This window comes from Aulostomus chinensis, chromosome 20 (genome assembly GCF_037954235.1).
Source record: "Aulostomus chinensis isolate RoL2024-O1b breed Wild chromosome 20, RoL_Achi_v1.0, whole genome shotgun sequence".
Lineage (NCBI taxonomy): Eukaryota > Metazoa > Chordata > Actinopteri > Syngnathiformes > Aulostomidae > Aulostomus > Aulostomus chinensis.
Window position 1 is genome coordinate 15104963 of NC_141339.1, and position 20105 is coordinate 15125067.

The 20105-nt window shown below is 41.6% G+C and overlaps 1 protein-coding gene across 3 annotated transcripts in view; it reads left to right on the top strand.

The window, feature by feature from the left end:
• The window catches only part of wasf1 (WASP family member 1), a 59629-nt gene that overhangs the window by 17363 nt on the left and 22161 nt on the right, over positions 1 to 20105 (top strand). For all 3 annotated transcript variants that reach the window (XM_086190032.1, XM_086190031.1, XM_086190030.1), the window contains exons 2-3: positions 8295 to 8449; positions 10468 to 10602. In XM_086190032.1, the coding sequence (XP_086046158.1) occupies positions 8317 to 8449; positions 10468 to 10602 (268 nt within the window). In that variant the 5' untranslated portion in view covers positions 8295 to 8316. The remainder of the gene's footprint in view (positions 1 to 8294; positions 8450 to 10467; positions 10603 to 20105) is intronic.

Below are 20105 nucleotides of genomic sequence, written 5' to 3' on the forward strand. Positions count from 1 at the left end.
GTAATTTTAGATTCCATACTGTGTTCAAGCCATAGACAATGAAAATAAGGTAGAGCTTCAGTGGTGTTCAGGTGGCTGGTGTGTTTGCAGTCTTTTCTTTCCTCTTTTTTTTTAGCAACAGGTCAAAAACTTTCAATCTTTCTCTAGCTTCCAGAGGACATCTGGTTTAGCCGTGGCCACAGGGAGATGGCAAATTCAGCATTTTACTATCTTGTGATAAGAAGTGGCAATTTTAGCTGCTTCTAAAGGGAAAAAAGATGAAATTCTTGCATCATATGTTAATAGGAGAAAATTAAAGGACACAGCGTTTAACATTACATAACTTCCTCATTAGAATAACACAAAGATACTATTTTTCCTGCTGAGTCTCTGTGTCCATGAAGAACAAAACAGGAAGTGGCATACACTTATAGTTCAGGAACAGTCATTTTCTTTTTGCCCCTTATCGGTTTTCTTTTTTAAAAGGAACTCTGCTTCTTTTCTGTACAGAATATCTGCATTGCTAATTTAAAACAGCTTCTAGTAAGCTTTGCCAGTTTGATCTCTGCTGTCTCTGCCATTGGCGTCCGCGGCTGTGCCAGCTTCCCATGATTAGATGTCTGCGTGTAGTTGTTGTTTTTTTTTGGATGAAGCAGTTTACACCAGGTGGCGATGAAATCAACAGCCGTAGTTCCTGGATCGCAGAACAACTGAAGAAACACTCTGGGTAGTTTGACCCAGAGCTGCGAGAGTTACACTGGCACGGAGAATCCAGCTTTAAAGCAAATTTGATCACTTTGAGGGATGGCTTTTTAGGGGTACAACTTCCCACCTATTTTAGCTTAACTAACTGATACAAAGGTCTTAACATCAAGGGAAGTATTGATTACACAGTTTTTGGGTTTCCATCAACATAATGAGCATTTTGATGTACACATTAGAAAAGATTGATGGAAATGATCAAAGACAAATGCAGCAGAAAAAAACAACTAAATTTCCCACCAAAAAATTGAATGCTCACAGGAAAAAGACCAAATGTGAAAGACAGGAGATGGAACCCTCTTTTCAAATAAACTCTGATGTAACTAATCTTAATCTCCATTTTTTTGTTTTGTTTTTTTGCAACATATCGTCAGTTCACGTCAAATTTGCTTGACAGTTAAACTGAAACTAAACCGTGGCGGCGTAAACCGCCTGTATTCTGTATTTGTGACAGCACACGGCCCTGTGTATGAGCCAGACTGTTGCTCGCTGCCCTTTAAACCGCGAAATTTACATCAGCTAATGTTGAGTGCCCTTGTTTCATAAGGTTGAGGCTGTTTCAGTTCAGCTTCGACCACCTCCTTTGCTCATTTACTAGAAGTTGCTTTCTCTATTGACATTGTCTTTTTTCAGTTGTGCTAAACTGGCAACTGTGTGGTCAAAGTGGGGTTGAACGGTTGCATCTCTGCTGGAAAGTTGTCACTTTATTTCTTTTGCAGGAGGTACTTACTTGCTTGCTTTGCTAATTATTCTTTATTTGCCAAAACATATTGGAAACACTGATTGCTTCGGTATGATTGTGTGTTTAATTCTAGCTGGTGGTGTTTAAAGGGCGTGGCCTCTGCAAGTCCTTCAAAGAAAGGGCTCTTGACCTCTCCATATTGAGAGGCCTGTGGCTTCATTGTGTGGTATAAATGCCCCATTAGTATTCATTAGAGCCTCTTGTTGGACATATTGTCCCAAATGCAATGAACCGCACAAGTAGATGCCCCCCCCCCCCCTTGCTCTCTAGTGACGTGTGCCACCCCTCACCCTGCTTTGTGCTTGTAGACAATCCCTAATCCCACATATGCCCTCCGTTCTATTACATCCACTCATCAATCACATCATCCTAAACCATTTTCTCACTCCCTCACCCATTCCTCCCTTTTTTTTTTCTTAACCACCCTCTTTGCCTCTTACTCCAGTGGGATATCATAAAATGACCAATGACATCCCACTGCAGCCGTTGCCATGGTGACAGGTGGCAGCGGGAAGCACCACCCAAGATGAATGGACCGTAAAAGTAGGAGGATAGTGGTAAGGGAGGTTGCAGGGTGGAAAGATGCTGGCTAGCCCGTAGACCGGATGGGAAATAAAAAAAACAAAGCAGGAGGAATGGAAACTGCGGGTATGTGAAGGATTTTTTTGGTGCAGATGATTTGATATTCACATGTGCTGCAGTGATAAATCGCTTCTATTTTACTTGCCTGACAATGAAGAGGGGAAAAACTGACAAGACAAGGAAGGAAACATAAAGTGCTTTTCACAAAGACCTGCCAGCTTCCTTCTTTTTTTTTTTCTTCATTGAATCTGGATAAAATTAAGAATGGGAGAGTGTAATTTTTCTCTCAGCGAGCTTTGTCACATCTGTCACCCTCAACCCCTCTTTCATGGAGGAGCTTTTGTGCTGAATAGTCAGAAATCTGTTTCAAGGCAATCACGAGAAGGAAGTTATGAAAGCATTTGACTCTTTTGGTCTGATAAGCTTTTGTGGATCAGCATCGAGGTGTTATGTAAACCTAAAAAAAAAAAATCATTCTGAAATATGTTTAGTAATATGTAATATGTTTAGCTCTACTCCACTCTCTCAACCCGGAGAAGAAGTTACATGCGAGCATAGGTTTGGAAGGTTTTTACACCTAAATTTGTCATGAAAGGTGAATAAATACAAAAGCTTTACAAGTCCAGCACTAATGAAACATATTTAACCAAAAATACTTAGGTTAGTATGCAAAATTATTCCTCTACTGTCTTAATCGGGGCTGTTCATAAAGGCCTCGGGTTGTGCAAATATGTAAAAGAATTTTTCTATGTAATTTTCATAGCTTTAGCATGTAAGCTTGGTTGAAGGCTATTTTCATTAGCTCTTAATGTATTTTGACGTGGTATGATAGTAGATGTAAATGATATTAATACGCAGGACAATGTTCAGAAAGTTCTGATATGGGCACTGAAATCTGGGAGAATGCTGCTGTTAACTTTGCTTGATGGCAGACAGTTTGGCAGGATTTTAATATGCACGGTATTCACACATGGAAATAATATTTTGAACGGCATTACTAACAGTCTGGGATTTTGTTTTCTTATCATGAATGTCATCAGAACTAGAAACCATTACATCCTTAAACAGGATACACGCCAGGACTGCACTTGGTTCTAGCAAGCATCCGTAGTCCTAGCAGCGCTTTTGCAATCTGGCGTTAGTTTCTCCTTGCTGGTGGCATCGCTCATTTAGCACATTGAAGCAGCAACAGAGGCCGACAGTGGGAGAATCTGTGCAAAATAAGAACGCAAGCAAAGCATTAACAGGTTTCTCTCATTTTCCTGTTATCATTCCTGACCATTTTCATTTTTTTACCTGGCTATCTCTTGATTAGAAGCAGCTAAAACCGAGTCAAAGTGGCCAGAAAAAGTTAGGCAAGTGTTACTTTGTTTCCATCCACGATGAAACGGCGCATCTAGGTTTCCGATTAGGCAAATGCAAGCTACTGCTGCCCGCTGGTACTCGGAGGTATCTCCACTCATGCAGGTGCAGAACGCTTGATCACCATCAAGAGGCTTTGTGGTACCTTCAAGTGTGAACTTGTCCTTTATGTAAATGAGTAAGGGAGAGTAAACTCACCATTCTGTGATTTCTCATGTGGATCTTAATTCATGTTTCTGTAAAAGTATCAGATGGTTGGAGTTAAGTATCCGCTGGTTTTCCTCTCCTAGTCTCCCTCTGTCTCATTTTTTTGCTGTCTCTTTCATTTTCTTATTCTCTCTATCTCTGTCAGAACCCAGATGATGTGCAAGTGGTTTCTCATGGGAACCCATGAGAGATGGCAGTGCTATGCTCATGGGAACAGCGCTGTCATATGTTATTATGTCATCGTATGGTATGGGAACCTCAGAGGACAAATGCTGCATGAATGTGCATGAAGTACATGAGTGCATATTTCTGCCTTAATGCAGAGAAAATCTTCTCTTCCCTTCTGCAGACAGCAGTCCAGAGTTAACTTATGTCCAATTAGCGAGGCGAGCATACTGTACAGCTGCTGCAGTCATTAATCAAACACACAAACAACCTTTGTTTGACTAGCAAGACCAGTTAACAACATTTACACCCTAATAATGTGCCATAAGAAAAAATGTAATTGTACTAGTAAGGAAGGAAATACTGTGTTTTTATACTATGAAAGTGAACTTTCTTTTTATGTTGCATTTTATGACAGGAACCAAAGAAGAACATTCTCTTTTTTTCTAACATTGTGTCAAATGAGGAACAGGGATTTTGCTTTATAGCAGCCCATAAACCCTTGTCTCAAGGATTTTGGTGACCATTTTTGAAGAGTAGAACATCTTATTGTGCATTTTTGTTTGTTCTTATTCTACCTGAGACCAAAAAAACATGATTTACGGCTCAGAGGAGTCCAGGCTGGCAGAATCTGAGACCTAAGGTATCTTTATGTGCTTTTACATCAAGGAGGTTAGAGACTAACGTATCGTATATGTGTTTATCTGCCACCAGTTGTGCAGCATGTCTTATTTATTCATTTTAGTTATATAACACCAATTATGGCGCTAATAGGTCATGTGTTTATTTCCCATCTCTATTTAAAATACACTGACCAAAGTCCTTCTCAGAAATAACTTTTATGACCTCCTATAGGAGAAAGAGGACAACACATGCTCTCATTGAGAGGTTAGGGAGGAGCGAAACCTTGAGGGGGAAGTGATAGGCACAGGGGGAGGGCTACTAAAACAATCCCAGCAGATACATTTGTCATCGTGTGTGAGTGTGTGTGTGTGTGTGTGTGTGTGTGTGCGCGTGTGCCAGGTATTACTCATGATGTCATGTGAGGACATTATGTATGTTCCGTCAGTCTCACTGAAGGGACCTCTTTACCTCTGAACACAAATCATGAGACACAAATCTGAAGACTTGGGTAAAAGGTGATGTAAGGTTTACTGTGGAGATGATAACGTGTGTGTGTGTGTGTGTTTTAAAATCATCGCGTGATTAGATGTAAAGAGATACAGCTGTGCATCACGCCACCTGGGACACACCCAGTTCAATTAACCCCTGCTGGCATGTTATTACAATCTGCAAACAATAGTTTAGACAAGCGAAAGAAAGGGTGTGTATGCATATTTTGATGCCACCTTGTATGCTTGAAGCTGCAGGTGTTATTCTCCAGATCTCCCAAAGGTGTCCCTGGATGTGGTTCAGGTCTTATTAACTGCTTCGCAGCACATTTTGCATACAAATATTTTTGCAGCAATATTGGTATGAAGCCTGTTCCTTCACCGTCTGTCAACTTTTGAGAAAACAGTGAACCAGCAGTTGGCGGGGGTATTGTTGTTTAAGTGAGCGAGCAGGCGTTGTGTCACTCATGGAGAGAGACAGTGGTGCAGCGGGGCCGAAACAGAAATCGCTAAGAAGGCTAGTTTGATGATGACAAAAATGATGATTTATCAACAATTCACTTCCATTTCTGGATGCAAATGCAACTCTAATTTATCACTGGGTTGGTATGAGATGTTAATATAAGCATTTGCAACACTTACATTCTTCTATCATCTCGGTATTTGTGCATTAACTGTGACACATAAGCAAATGTTGTGTTCTTTAAATGGATCGTTCAGAATTTTTGGAATTGAGCCCTATTTGCCACTTAGCAGTGATTGTAGTGATTGGCTTAGTTCTTGCTGGGATCAATCCACGTGCTGTTCCTCATAATAGCTCTGGAAAGCTGGGCAAAAAACAAACAAACACGCAGAGTTACAGGGATCATGCCCTTGTATATTCAAGCATACTGAGGCACACTTAAAGTTTCTCCCCAACACACACAAAGTAGGTTTCTTGGCGAGAAGTCCGCCAATCAACCTCAACATTGGTAAGTGCGAAATAAGACTCAACTTAAAAAAAAAAAAAAAAAAAAATCAGAACTTTCCCTTTAAAAGACGTAAAACTTACACATTCTTCAGGTGATTGAGAAAGGGAAGGGGAAGACTACCAAAAGGGTACAACAGAGTCTGAATATTGAAAAACTAACTGTAACTGCTGTCATTAAAGTAGAAATCAACACCCAGATCACACACATATCCCTCAGGATATTCTCATCTTTGAGTATATACAGCTGGATTGAGTTTTTCAGAGTCCTCACTCAATCGTTGATGTCCTTGCTCTCTCCCGTATTTGAAAGATCAGCAAGGAAACAGTTCATCTTACGCCTTCGCCAATGGTACAGCAGGGGTTAACACATCTTTACCAAGGCTACTAAAATGATGCTGAAAATGTCAGTGAGCACTTGGTCAAGAGGTGGTTTCAATCAGGAGGGGACGGAGAATGTCTGCTGGGATTGAGACAGGAAATTACAAAAAAAAAAAAAATCATCTCCAAAGAGTAAAGAGGCTGTCTCCTTATTTCAAAGGTGGGCAGGGATTTAATAGCGCTCTGTTTGGGTTTCTGTCGCTGTAACATCGCCCACACACCTCATTCAAAGTCACTCCAAACAAGCTTTGGGAGGTGCAAATTCTCCTTCGCCCCTTTTATGGGCATCAGTGTCCTCATTTAAGACGCTAAGATGAATCACTTCAACAAAGCCGTTTTCCTGGACTCCCCCTCTCTTTCTGTCTCTCCCCCTCCAAACACCCATCGCCGGGCCATTTCCTAGAATAGCCTCCGATTTTTTTTCTTTTTATGGTCAGTAATCATGTTTATTCCTGAGTGACGGCACCATCACTTAAGAATACAGCAGCAGATGAAAAGCATCAGACGTCACTTAAGCTTTAATCAGGTCTTTAACGAGGCTCCACCACTGCGGAGCTCAGTCGCAGCACATCTCCACAATCGCCGACCACGCTCACTCCATTTGTAAACAGACAAGAGCAATGAGACAAGGTGTTAGCGTGATGAAGTGGCGCTGTCAGCCACCGAGTCATGCTGTTGGCTGGTGTTTCGCCTTCTGACCTTGTGGTTTTATTTAGCTTTTTTGCTTCCCATTGCCGCACTTTGTGTCATCATGTTGCCTTTTTGTTTCTTTATATTCAGTTGTTTTTCCCACAAAGGGGAGCACTAGTGATGGCATCTCAACAACAAGTGAATGTTTTTTTTTGTTTTTTTTTTGTTTTTTTTTACAAGGAATCTGATCTAAATCTCACGAGTGGTTCCAGCAGGTATAAGTTGGACCACCAGTAGATTCATATTTGTATTTGTTTTAATTGGTTGCATGATTAAATACATGTGGAAAAAAAGCAACAAAAACTGAGCAGTACAATGTGCCCAGCAGTGCTAATTACAGTACAGGGCTCCCTTCTGAAGAACAAATAATATGTTGTATACATGCAATGTAAGTGTTATTGTTAGTTTCATGATATTACGTGAAGAGGCATAGTTTGTGGTTACTCTCCATTATACTCACACACTAGAGAGAACAAAAGATCTCTCTCGCTCTCTCTCTCTCTCTCTATATATACTGTATATACATATATATATACATATATATGTATATATACTGTATATATATATACACCTCTTTTGTTCTCTCTAGTGTTAGTATAATGTGTGTGTATATATGTATGTATATTTGTGTGTTTGTGTATATATGTATATGTGTGTATACCGATACTGTATATGTGTTTTTATGTATGTGTGCATGTGTGTGTGCGTGTGTGTATCCATAGTGAAAAGGGGACAAATGACTGAAGTGTACAAGAAGAGTTTTGTACTTTTCTCAAGTTTTCGTGAACTCCTCTACTCTGCTGTGTACACTGTTCTGTGTTGTGTGTCAATGTGTTTGTGTGTGTGTGTGTGTGTGTGTGTGTGTGTGTGTGTGTGTGTGTGTGTGTGTGTTTAGGGCTCTAAGCATAGTTTATTTTCCTGTCATTCGCCCAAGGCGCTGTGAATAAACACTTAGGCACTTTGCCTCAGTATTATAATGGTAAGACAAAACCTTGATCTTTGCATCGAACCTCTCTGTGGTTTTGGCCCGCCATCCTTGTTTTGTCGGCGTAGCTTGGATGAGTGGGCAGACAGAGGGCTGCGGTATGTTAGCCAGGCTTTGCACACTTCCTGTTTAACCATGCTACCCCTCACAATGATCTCCTGGTGCACTGTGATCTCTTTCTGCTCCCTCCTCAGCCATAACACTGCTGGTGTCTGGGAAGGCAATCAGTCAAACAACAGTGTTCTTCCTCCTGTCCATCACTTCTTTTTAGTTCAAGGTCTGTATCATGGCTAAAAGCATTTTCCCCTTCTTCCTTCCTTCCTTCCCTCCACCCCCATCCGCCCCCTCCACCTCTTCCAGGTACCGGTGTTGCAGTCGAAGGATGCCGCTGGTGAAGCGCACCATTGAGCCGCGGCATCTGTGCCACACAGTGCTGCCAAGGAACATCAAGAATGAGCTGGAGTGTGTGACCAACATCTCCTTGGCTAACGTCATTCGCCAGCTCAGCAGCCTCAGTCAGTAGAGCAATACACACAATATTCTCAAATACACACATGCACTTAGGCTTATTATAAGTGCTTTTTTGCTATTATGTGCTGAGTGTAAGTCGACTATGTTCTGCTTATTCCTTGAAAATATTAAGTGCATCTTAGTCAGTGGAAAAAAAAAGATGAGATGATCCTGTATTAGGCCCACAGCAAAGGAATAGTAAGAATAGAGCATGAGATCATAATAGACAAGTAAAAATGAAATACAGTAAAAAATATATGAAGTATTGACGCAAGGAAAGGTAAAAATACAAACCATGTACATACAAGGAAATAAATAAACATCAGCTCCATGCATGAATCCTGTAGAAATAGGAGCAACATATACAGAGTAGCAATGAAAACGGTAGAGTTTTTCTTTTTTCTTTTTTTTTTTTGAGCACTGAAGATCAGCTCTAAAGATTGCATATTTTTGCACAGCAACATTAAAGTTCACTGAGATTAAGTTAAACTTTTAAAATTAATTATTAACAATGGACGAGGCTTGTGTCAAAAACAGGATATACACAACGCTAATGAGCCCAAACCTGATAGGAGCATTTTCATAAGTGCTGCAGAAAAGAGATTTTGATACACATAAAGATATTTAAAAAAAAAAAAAAATGATGAAAGCACCTGCAAAAGTTGGTATTTGTTCTGTTAAAGGATGTATACTTATCAACACTCCAGCTTTTACAGGCAATGTTGGCACTCTCCTGTTTACAAAGCATATTTGAAAATAAGTATTTTTTAAAAAATCACTTTGTCGTCGTCGTCTTCCGCTTATTCCTTACTAGTAAGGGTCGCGGGGGGGCTGGAGCCTATCCCAGCATCTACGGGCGAGAGGCGGGGTTCACCCTGGACAGGTCGCCAGTCCATCGCAGGGCCAACATACAGAGACGAACAACCATTCACACTCACATTCATACCTACGGTCAATTTAGAGAATCAATCAGCCTCGTCCCCAAATTGCATGTCTTTGGACGGTGGGAGGAAGCTGGAGTACCAGAGAGAACCCACACAGGCACGGGGAGAACATGGAGACTCCACACAGAAAGATCCCGCGCCCGAGCCGGGACTCGAACCCGGAACCTTCTTGCTATGACGCCACAGTGCTGACCACTGCACCAGCCCTAAAAAATCATTTAATAATGAATATTTTTCAAGCACAAAACAATATAAAGCTGTGTTCAAGAGGGCAAACAGTGTGTTTTGCACTTGTACGGTCATGAGTCATAAGCTATGGCATGAATCCGCTCAGATTTATAGAAACTAAAAAGCCTCATGCAGCTCAAACATGAACTAGTGGGCGACAGAGAAAATCGTCGCCCACATTCAGCAGGACACAAACTGGTGTTCTCTCTGAAGAATGATGGAATTAGTTTGAAATGTGGTGCCATTTAATCCATTGATGGAAAAAAAAGGGGGGTTTTACTGGGCGTTAATCTGCATGTACATTGTTTCATTCCTCTGCTGACACATCCTGCAGCTGCCTCTGCCAACATCTTCATCAGACTAGTCAACCTGCAACATTCGGTACCCGAGGGATTAACAGCGACATCTGAATATCACTAATTACAAAACCTTAGAGATTGTGGAGCTTTACGCAGAGGACTAACTACACTTGTAATGTTTCTGGATGAGAATTAGCAATTTATCTTTTCAAAAATTAAAGGATCAAAATATTTTACACTCTAAACCCCCAGAGAAGCTAGAGAGATGAGAAATCAAAATGGACTGAAACAAAGAGAAAAAAAACCTTTGAAAAAAACCTAAATTAGCAGTACGCATCATATTTTTTTCCCATTATTCCCATTATCACCTCAACAGATAATATGAATACAGTTTTCTGCATGTCTTCATTGTATCACTTTGTTGGAGTACTTAATAGATGTGGAGAAATTAAAAATTATAGTTTGTGCTTTGCGCGCGCACGTGTGTGTGTGTGTGTGTGTGTGTGTGTGTGTGTGTGTGTGTGCGTGCGTGCGTGCGTGCATATTCTGCAGGTAAATATGCAGAAGACCTCTTTGGGGAGCTGTTTAATGAGGCCCACTCCTTTTCATTCCGAGTCAACTCCCTGCAGGAGCGTGTGGACCGTCTCTCCATCAGTGTCACACAGCTTGACCCCAAAGAGGAGGAATGTGAGTCTAACTACCCCCCCTCCACACACACACACACACACACACACACACACACACACACACACACACACACACTCACACACACACACACTCACACACACACACACACGCACTCATTTTTGAGCAATTTATCTTAGTGAGAGCAATCACTGACATGATTATTTCCTAGGCCCAAGTCTAGTCCCTAAACCAGGTCCTGATCCTCAAACTGCCCTTCAAGCAGTGATGTACACACTGCAATACTTCAAAGTAAACATTACTCAAAAATTACTCCTCTCCAAGTGATTTCCATCAAATTCTTACATGTGTTTACATGTAAGTACAGTACAGGAGGACTTGCTTTACATTTTGTAAATATACTTTGAATACTTGCTTGCTTTTACAATTACTTATTTGCCAGGTAGCCTGTCTCCAGAAAATCTAAACGTTAAATCTTTGCCGTAGCCATCCTAGAACTCTATATGAGAGAGGTCCACAAGCAGCCATTGTCAAGGCCGTGTGATCAAAGATACCCTGTGACAGTATCAAAAATTGAGGACAATCATCTCACACTGCGACTGCTGCTTGGACTGATGCCAAGTAACCACGCAATAAAAATGCAGCATGAAGTGACACACTGATCAGCGCCATCGCACAGCGATATTATCTGAAGCTCTCTGTGCAAAATGAATGAATGAATGAAAAATACTTGGAGGAAATTCAAGATAATTAGCATCCCAAATTGACCTTCTCCCTCATCAGGACTGTTGCCACATTTTTCTGTTTCTCCTATTTCGTTTAGCTCTTTCCAAGTGCTTGAAAGCCACTCATGCAGGGGCTTGCTTAGCATCGGTTTATGGTGACCAGACGCATGCTGACGACGTTCAATGATGATCAGTGTCTGCTTGCGGGGAGGATGCACCCAAATGTAGGCACAACAAAACTGGCAGACTTAAAGATGAGACTTAAAGAGAAACTAAACCTTCAAACTAACAGAATTAAATTGAGGAACACTAGCGGAGTCAACAAGTGGCTAAGCTAACCAGGACGTACTGGAAAACACAACAAGACAATCCAACAATGACAAAAGACAGAAGCAAACTGAAATACAAACTCAGTAGTACAAAGTCATATGACACAGTAAAGAGGCAGGAGAACACAGGGCTGTAACTGATGAAGGCTAAAGAAACTGAGAAGTCACACGTGAGTCACTAAAAAGGAGGGAAACAGAAACGGACGCAAACACACTGGAGGGGAGAGAATTTCAAAATCAAATGGGAACCAAAGCAGAGTTTGAACAAACACAAGGAATTCAACCAAACCAAGGAGAACTTTAAACAGCAGAGATCATACGGAGTCCTCTAAGATGCAAACTACAAGTCCAAAACTAATAGTGCATTACTGAAAAGCAAGATGGGACAATTAGATTGATGGTTGGATTGAAGATGGATCTTTGTCACACAGCCTTGATATAGTCATCAGCCGATAAGATTTCAAAAATCTCCCAGTCGGTAGGAGGCTTTAGAGGTGTCTCGGTGTCCGTTTTAAGCTTGGTGGAACCCAAACTGGTCCTCACAAAGTTAGCTGTGCAAAAACACAAACACACTCACACGCAGCGCTAACCCTTTACCTTTTCGGCCCTAATGATTTCACAGAGTCCACCTCCCTCTTTCCAGCTTTCACCTGTGTATTTGCACCAAATTGGATGCGAGTGTGTTTGTGTGTTAGTTGTGTGATGAAGCATGCCTGCCCCCCCTCTGGTGTTAATGGCTATTATTAGAGGAAGGGGCAGCTATGAGACAGTGTAATTTTTCTCCTCGCCGGTACAAACGGCAGCCTCTATTTGAAACATTCTGCTGGTTTCACTTTGGCTGGATGCTTGTTTACTCGCTGAAGGCCTTTCCTTTGTTAGAAAAAAAATTGGATGTGCGGTTGTGCTGTAGCCGACGTGGGCAATATTAATAAAGAGGACTGCAATAATCATCGAAACTGTCAGGTAAAACAGGTTTTCATGAGAGAGAGGGAGGGGAAAAGCTGGCTGACAAGAAAGCGAAGCTGGAAGAGGGTGCAGTAGGTGAGAAGAGAGAATCACTCCGGTGTAATTCAATGCTCCAAGGCTCTATATCGATTTCCCATGGGCAAGCAGTGTGTTTACGGAGTGGCACAATGCTACTTTAACTGCTTTCTTTGTCACTGACACAGAGACAGTAAAATGCTTACTGAAGTGTCATCACAGCTTATGGCCTCTCTGTAAATTGAAGCAAAGACTGGGGACTTTTTACACAGCAATGAAGAGTTACTTGGGTTTGCGTTTCAGGAAGTTTGGGTCTGGGATTCCTAACACATCCAGATCTTCTGTTTTGGTTCTGACTTTATAAATTGCTTCACACTCTTCACACTTTTCGTACTCTTGCTGCTTCCTCCTTCTTACTACCACATCCCCCCCTTTCTCTCTCTTTCTCATCACCCTGTCTACACACTGCCTGGAACTGGATAATCATGTGTGTGTGCATGTGTGATCTAATTGTCTCTGCTGGTAAGTGAGTCAGTGTTATCCTGTAGAGGAACGACTCCCGCTGACGTGCTTTCTCTCAAGACTCATTATCTTAGCCTGCAGATATTAACATATTCCCTGTATATCCTTGTATAATACATACATGGTAGTACTCCATGGTAACCCAAGTGACAACAGAGCCATTTATTCTATCATTTGCACTAAAGCCCACTTGTATTCTTGTGATAATATTGTGAATGCATAAGGATGGTCAAAAAACTAAATGTAAAAAGTATTGGTCTTCTCTCATAGGAATTCAAATCTAGACCCAGTTATTCATCACCCAGTTATGTCTCCTGAAAAAAACAGTTTAAACCTTAAGTACTACAACATTTTGACAATTAAATTTAAAGTAAAAAAACACACAAAAAAAAGGAAAACTTTGGAATCATTCCTGCTGTATGCTTTCGTCCACAGGTCAGCCGTGATAGTCTTTTTGTTTGCTGCCCATCCATGTGTGGCTTGTAAAATACTTCGTTGACACAGAAATTCAAAGAAGCCTTTTTCAGTTGAGCTGATTTAAATGAGCCCTACAAAATCCTAGCGGTGTTTTTTTTTTTTTTTTTTTTAAATCCATCACCAGCAGTTTCTATACTGTGCTGCAGCTTGAGGGCCAACTAAGGGTATGCAGAAGGGACCTAACGACAAATAAACAAAAACAAAACAAAACAGACTTTAATGGCATTATGATTAACGCATTACCGCTGACAGCCCTTGTGTAAACGTGTGTTCCTGTGCTGAAAGCGCTATCTTCCTAATTTAGCCTCTAGCCTGGAGTATTAGCTTGAGAGACAGTGGTTGAGGATCATCCCAGCAGCAGTTCAAATGTGTGGTGGTGGTGGTGGTGGTGGTGGGGGGGGGGGGGGGTCAGTGGGGTGTAGAGGAAGAAAGATTGAAGGATAGAAGGATGGATGTGTAATACAGAGCTGTGCTGCAGCAAAAGCGGTGATGTGTAAAAAGCTGCACCGCAGACTTTTCCAGGGCCAGGATGAACTGCCCTCTTTGGCGGGTTGCACAGATTTCCTCGTCATTTCACCCACCTCGACACACTCATTTATAACCAAATTAGATTTCCTTCTAAATGGAAAACCTCTACTGCACTTTCCTTCATTCATTATTCATCATCCAGTAAAGATTTGTTAAATCAAATGACTATTAAATCAAGGTGCTGTTGTTAAGTATGTGTTGACTGCTGAAGAGGAAAAAATGAACATGAGAGAATGATGTTCTCATCTTTGGACAGTTGTGGGTAGTAGTGGGCGGGTTTTGCCAGAGGGTCTGTTTCCTATAAATGCCGCCTGTTCATCCCCACTTCCACTCTCTGTCTCTCTCTCTGTCTCTCTCTCTTTTTTAACGTCACACTCTTTTACACACACATGCTTTTAGCTCAAGCATATGACTTTTCTTGTCTGTGTAAGTCTGTGGTCTGCATGAGAGGAGGAGGAGTGAAGGAGAGGGGAATGAGTGCGGGCTGGGATGGACCATAAATCAGAACTGTAGAGGGAGGAAGATGGGAAGGTGGGGGATGGGGAGGATGGAGCGCGGTACACATGTATTTCAAAGATACTGTCTAAAAGACCCTCGTGAGTACCTTTGAGGTTGTTTCGAAGCCCTTAAAAACCAAGGACAATATAACTGACAAATCCATTCTTGCACCTGCTTCAAATTGTAGACAGAAAAAAAAGTAAAACACTTGAAGGAAACTGCTGCAGAAAGGGGGTCACTTTCACACCTTGTAGCTGTTCAAGGGTGAAGTTGAAGTAAATTTGCATTTTTCATTTTGTCCTGTTTGCTTTCACACTGTCAACTTGTCCCCAAACATTGTCAAGAAATGTCACAAGGTCAGAATAGAGAGGCCACCAGAAATCAACACGTTTCTAATATCATGCTGGGTGTAACACGGTCTTGTTTTCTTCTCCATTGAACTCCAAACTACAGAAGGAGGCTCTTCAGTCCTGGAGAACCATACTCTGCCGATGCTTAGTATGTTATTGACCTATTCACTCTGACAAAACTCTTGTTATTGCATTTGATGTTAGCATCCTATATTTGGTCGATTTCCTTTCATTTCAGAAGTAAACCAGGTCCTCAATTTTGTTGCGGGCCAGAGTTCACTGGTTTCATTTGCAGTGGGATTCATTTAAAGCTGACCAAAGAGCTCAGGTGTGACAGCAACCATAGAGGTTGCCTCAGTGCATCATGGGAATTTCAGGCTCAACTGTTACACTTCACATAAAATATTTATTTAAAAATGAGCAGGGAAACTATAAACCTCTTTATCAGCAGATTAATTGGCTCCAAGTGTTATTTTTGCAAAGAGAATTACATTTATTTAGCATTTAATTCAAGCTGCATAGATTCACGTCCAAAGTGGCACATCGTCGTCATCATCATGTCCCGTCCACGTTCAACTTCCTGTGTCTTAGCAGAGGTTTAACAACAGATGACAAATGCATTGTAACTGTGAACATACTCACTTTGTAGCATTATAATACAATAATCTGGGAATATCTGAACGTCTACGGTCCACACGGGGAGCCTTGGCAGCTCAGCTCTGTTTGGTCAGGATGAATAGCATGGACCTCCAATTGTCCTGGTAAGAAAGGACACTCTGAGGAGACTGACAGTTTGTCAGAGCAGAGCACAAGGACACTGGATGGAAGATGGCGGGTGACATGAAAGATGTTCAGCTGAAGGTCAGAGAGAGGTGTGATGGCCACAGTGATGTATACAGTGTCATCGGGGTGCAGTAGTTTAGGTCAGCAGCGCTTTATCGCTTCAATTTATGCATGTTTAATCTGATACACACATATGTGCATACACTACCTATAGCCTATGAAAGGGGCATTGTCCCACCCTCTCTTTGCCCTTTAGGCTTTCTCCCTATGCCGCCGCCCCGCCGCCCCAGTCTTTGTTGTCCTCCCTCACGCTCTCTCATCTATCTGATTGATCTCTGCCCTTCCTCCATCTTGCACGAATGCTATTTGTGTACTGTCAGGCTCTCTTCCCCTATCACTCCAGCCGGCCAAACTAATGGCCTGTATCCCCTATTTAATGGTAGCGTTATATCACTGAGCGGGCTGCAAGCTATTATGGAAGGCCACAAAGCCACAGCGAGTCCCTCTGGGCTCTAACGGTTTCTTCATGTACTTCACAGTCTCTCTCTCTCTCGCTCTCTCTCTGTCTTTCTCTGCTTTTCTGCTTTAGTGATTCTTTTTTTCTGTACCCACTAAGAGGTTTCTGTGTCTTTCACATGACATCTTGATCTTTTAGTATTTATGGTTTTCATGCTTTTGGGTTTTTTTTTCGTATTTTTTCGCTCATCCACTCCCATTTTGCCCGGTATTTGATGACACTTCTGTCCTTATCCCTCCCTCTATCTCTCTTGCTGTCTCCCTCTGTCCTGCATGTTCAAGACTTTAAAAACAACTAAATAAAAGAAGTACAAGTTTAGATTAAGGATGAGCATAACAGTGTCCTCCATTGGTCTTTTCTATTTATGTTTTTGTCCGCCTAGTCAAGTATGATCCTGGGTCATTAAGCTATAAAAAATCACCTCCACTGCAGTTTTCTTGCCTTCAAAATAAAAGAAGAAATGCTTTAGTTCAACAATGATTATGCCAGAGCTACATTTGAGGGTTTGCTAAGCTAATATCACATCTCTAATATGTGTCCCTCGTTTGTGCTCTGTGTGCTGGATATTTACTTACCCTCTCCTGTTTTTACTTCAGTTACGTTATCCCTCCTCCAATATTACGTGAAATACCCTCACCTCCCCATGTTTTTCCATGACTGTCCCGCCATCTTTTCTCACGCTATGTTATACAACCTACTAAGCTCGCAGGATCGACTGGCTCTAACCTTATGGATTTTTGGGGTTTGACTACTTTAGTGCTTAACATTCAAATTTAGTACTTCTCCTTTTTACCTGACAGGCACGTCAGTAAATGCCTCTGAAATGACGACTAGCAAAAGAGCCTCCCTCACCTGAGAGAAGCTCCTCACTAGTTTGCTAGTTGACGCTGTATAGCCTTAAATTATCGTTGTTTAGTGCCTTTTAAAGGAAGTTTTGTTAAATGAGTAGTAGTATTAATTTCTTTTATCAGAAGGTAGCTGATGTTTAATGTGTAGATGATCTCCCTCCTTGAGGAATCGAGCCCTGAATTACTCAATCTGGGAAAACATTGAACATCGCTATCCCTTCTGCAGTTACTGGGTATGTAAAAAGTAGATTAGAAAAATATGAACGACTAGCTCTTCCAAAAGCACCACGAATGATGACCAGCCAGCAGATATTGTTAAAAATCCAGACTTAAATGAGCAAATGCATACGGTCCATCTCCTCCCTCATTAGCAAACACGGATTCTCGAAAGTATTTTGAGTAATAACACAGTGTCCCAACTGATGACTGCAGACGGAGGGCATGTAGTATTCCAACATTCTCTCACAGCTGCAGCACAAGCCTCACACACTGTACCAACACCGGTGATTTACAAGGTTTGTTCCTCGGAGAGGGAGAACATTCAGCAGGATTTATAGTAGGAAGAGGACAAAAATGAAAGACAGAGGACAAACAATGAAACAAAAGAACCAAGGAACGGAAAGAGATGGTGCAAAGAATGACTCTGGGAGAGAGAGAGACAGAGAGGAAAGAATGATTCAGGACTGCGGGAGGAATGAGGCAAGAAGGGGAATATAGGACAATATTTGCATCTAAGTACAACAGGAGAGAGAGAGAGACGTGCCTGCATGCTAAAAGATGGTTTGGCCTGTGCCTTTTCTTATCTACGGTGGCTGTGCAGGGCTGCATTTTTATGAGAGAGGGGATGAAACCAGGGGAAGCATAATTTTCCTGAAGCTGAAGGGGGTGGGGGGGGGGGGGTGGGGTGGTTCGGGTTGAGTGTGAGAGAGTAAAGAGAACTCCCTTACCTCTCTATTTGAGTGGGGGTGTTTCAGCAGAAAGATTTGAGTCAGAGATAAACTATCTACCACCCGCTTACTGATGAGAAGCTTCATAGGCTGGATCACAGGCTGCTGATGCTGCTGCACCTGGTGCTCCTCAACACACACACACACACACACACACACACACACACACACACACACACACACACACACACACACACACACACACACAGCTTCTGACTCACCCATTCACTCATGAACTTGTCGACTCACATTTTTCTCATTAGCTTAATGGGTGTAATTGGTAGTTCATCTGAATAAGTGACATTTTGTAATTACGGTGTAGAACATGATGTTACGATATCCTTCGGCATGCGTGTGTGTATGTGTGTGTGTTTGTGTTACGGATCAAATGTGTGCGTGTCATCTAACTTCTGTATTTATGCCTGCATCGATTACTGCCATCTGTTGCTTGGTAGAAGTTTACAGTGTCCTGCATTAAATACATTTTGACACACACTCCTGCATTGCCTCCCTCTCGTTTGTACCTTATGTCCTTGTTGTACATACCCGTCTCAACGTCCGACAGCACTTCTGTAATGTAGTGGAGCAGTGGGACATGGAGCTCCGTTCAACATCAAGTACTCAACACTAAATTGTAAGGCACTGGTTGGTGAAATACCTCCTCTGGCCCTGACAAGGTGTTATGTTTCTGAGGAAATTTATTCTTCAGGTCGTTCCTGTACAATACATTTGTAAGCGGCAGTGAGATAAGTGGCATCTTAGTCAGGTGCCTTTATTTCTACGGAAATACAGAAAAATATAATAAATAATATAAAAGAAAAGCTAACTTCTTAGATCTCTTTACTACTCCTGCTTCTCTGTGACGTGTCTTCTCTGTCAGCGCCCTTGATTAGAAGCACAAGTGTCCTTAAGTGAACTTGGACCATAGTTTTCAGTAGCTTTGGAGCTAGACCCCTTTCACATAAAGCAGGTAGCAGCAAACATATGAATTTGGCCTGGTTCTTGTGCAGTTGTAGCATTTTTTCACTGCTAGCTTTTAAATTAAATAAAAAAAAAAAAGAGGTTGGTATATGGCAGTTGGTTCACCTGTTGATGCATTACAGTTTTATTTCAGACCGCTACAGAACGGTCCACTGCACTTGAGCGTCAGAGACCCCCGGGGGAGTGATGCTACTGTTCTTGATCAATTAAAAAAAAAGCTGTTCTAACACCAATAGTTGGCAATGTAGTTAAATCACCTTATCCTGCTGGACACGTACTCCACTGCTACGTTAACAGCTATAACATTATACTGCTTGCTTTATACTCTCCATCCCTTTCTCTCTCTCTCTCTCTCTCTCTCTCTCTCCACTGCACATTCATGATCCCGTATTGCACATTAGGAAATGTCATCAAAGTGTGGGCTGTCACACAATTAAAACATTTATTCAAGATAATCACAGTTGTCCAGATTTAATCAGAATTCATCACCATAAAGGAATATTTTTCAGTACTGTAATTAACATGGAGACGGTCAGATATGCCTTCATTATTCAAATGTATGTTTATTAAATCCATAGCCAAAGGCAAAAAAAAAACAAAAAACAAACATTGTCCAGAAACCCTCGAAGTATTTAGCAGAAGACAAATACACTCAAATTATCACGTTACGTTCCAACCCCAGAGGCCTGCTAAAGTAAATAACATCACTCTGTGCTCCTGCAATGTGAGTTCAACTTATGAAAGTAAAAGCTTTTTAAGCATGGGCAATGATTTGAACATTAAGGTTGGGGTTCAAACACACACGAAAATTTAATGTGTAGGAGTCTACAACGGAGACTTAGTTTACATGAAAAAATAATGAGGATACCAGTAGGTTCACCAATGCGCCCGGTGAGGAATATCCCAAAAAAATTACCATAGAATCCAAACATATCCAACAAAAGGTCAGATCCAGATCCTGGCTTAAAGTACACCAGGGCAGCATCACGTTGAGAAGGAGGTGGAGGGTTGTTGGGGTTTTTTTGGCGTGTTTTTTTATTTTTTACCTGCAAGACCAGC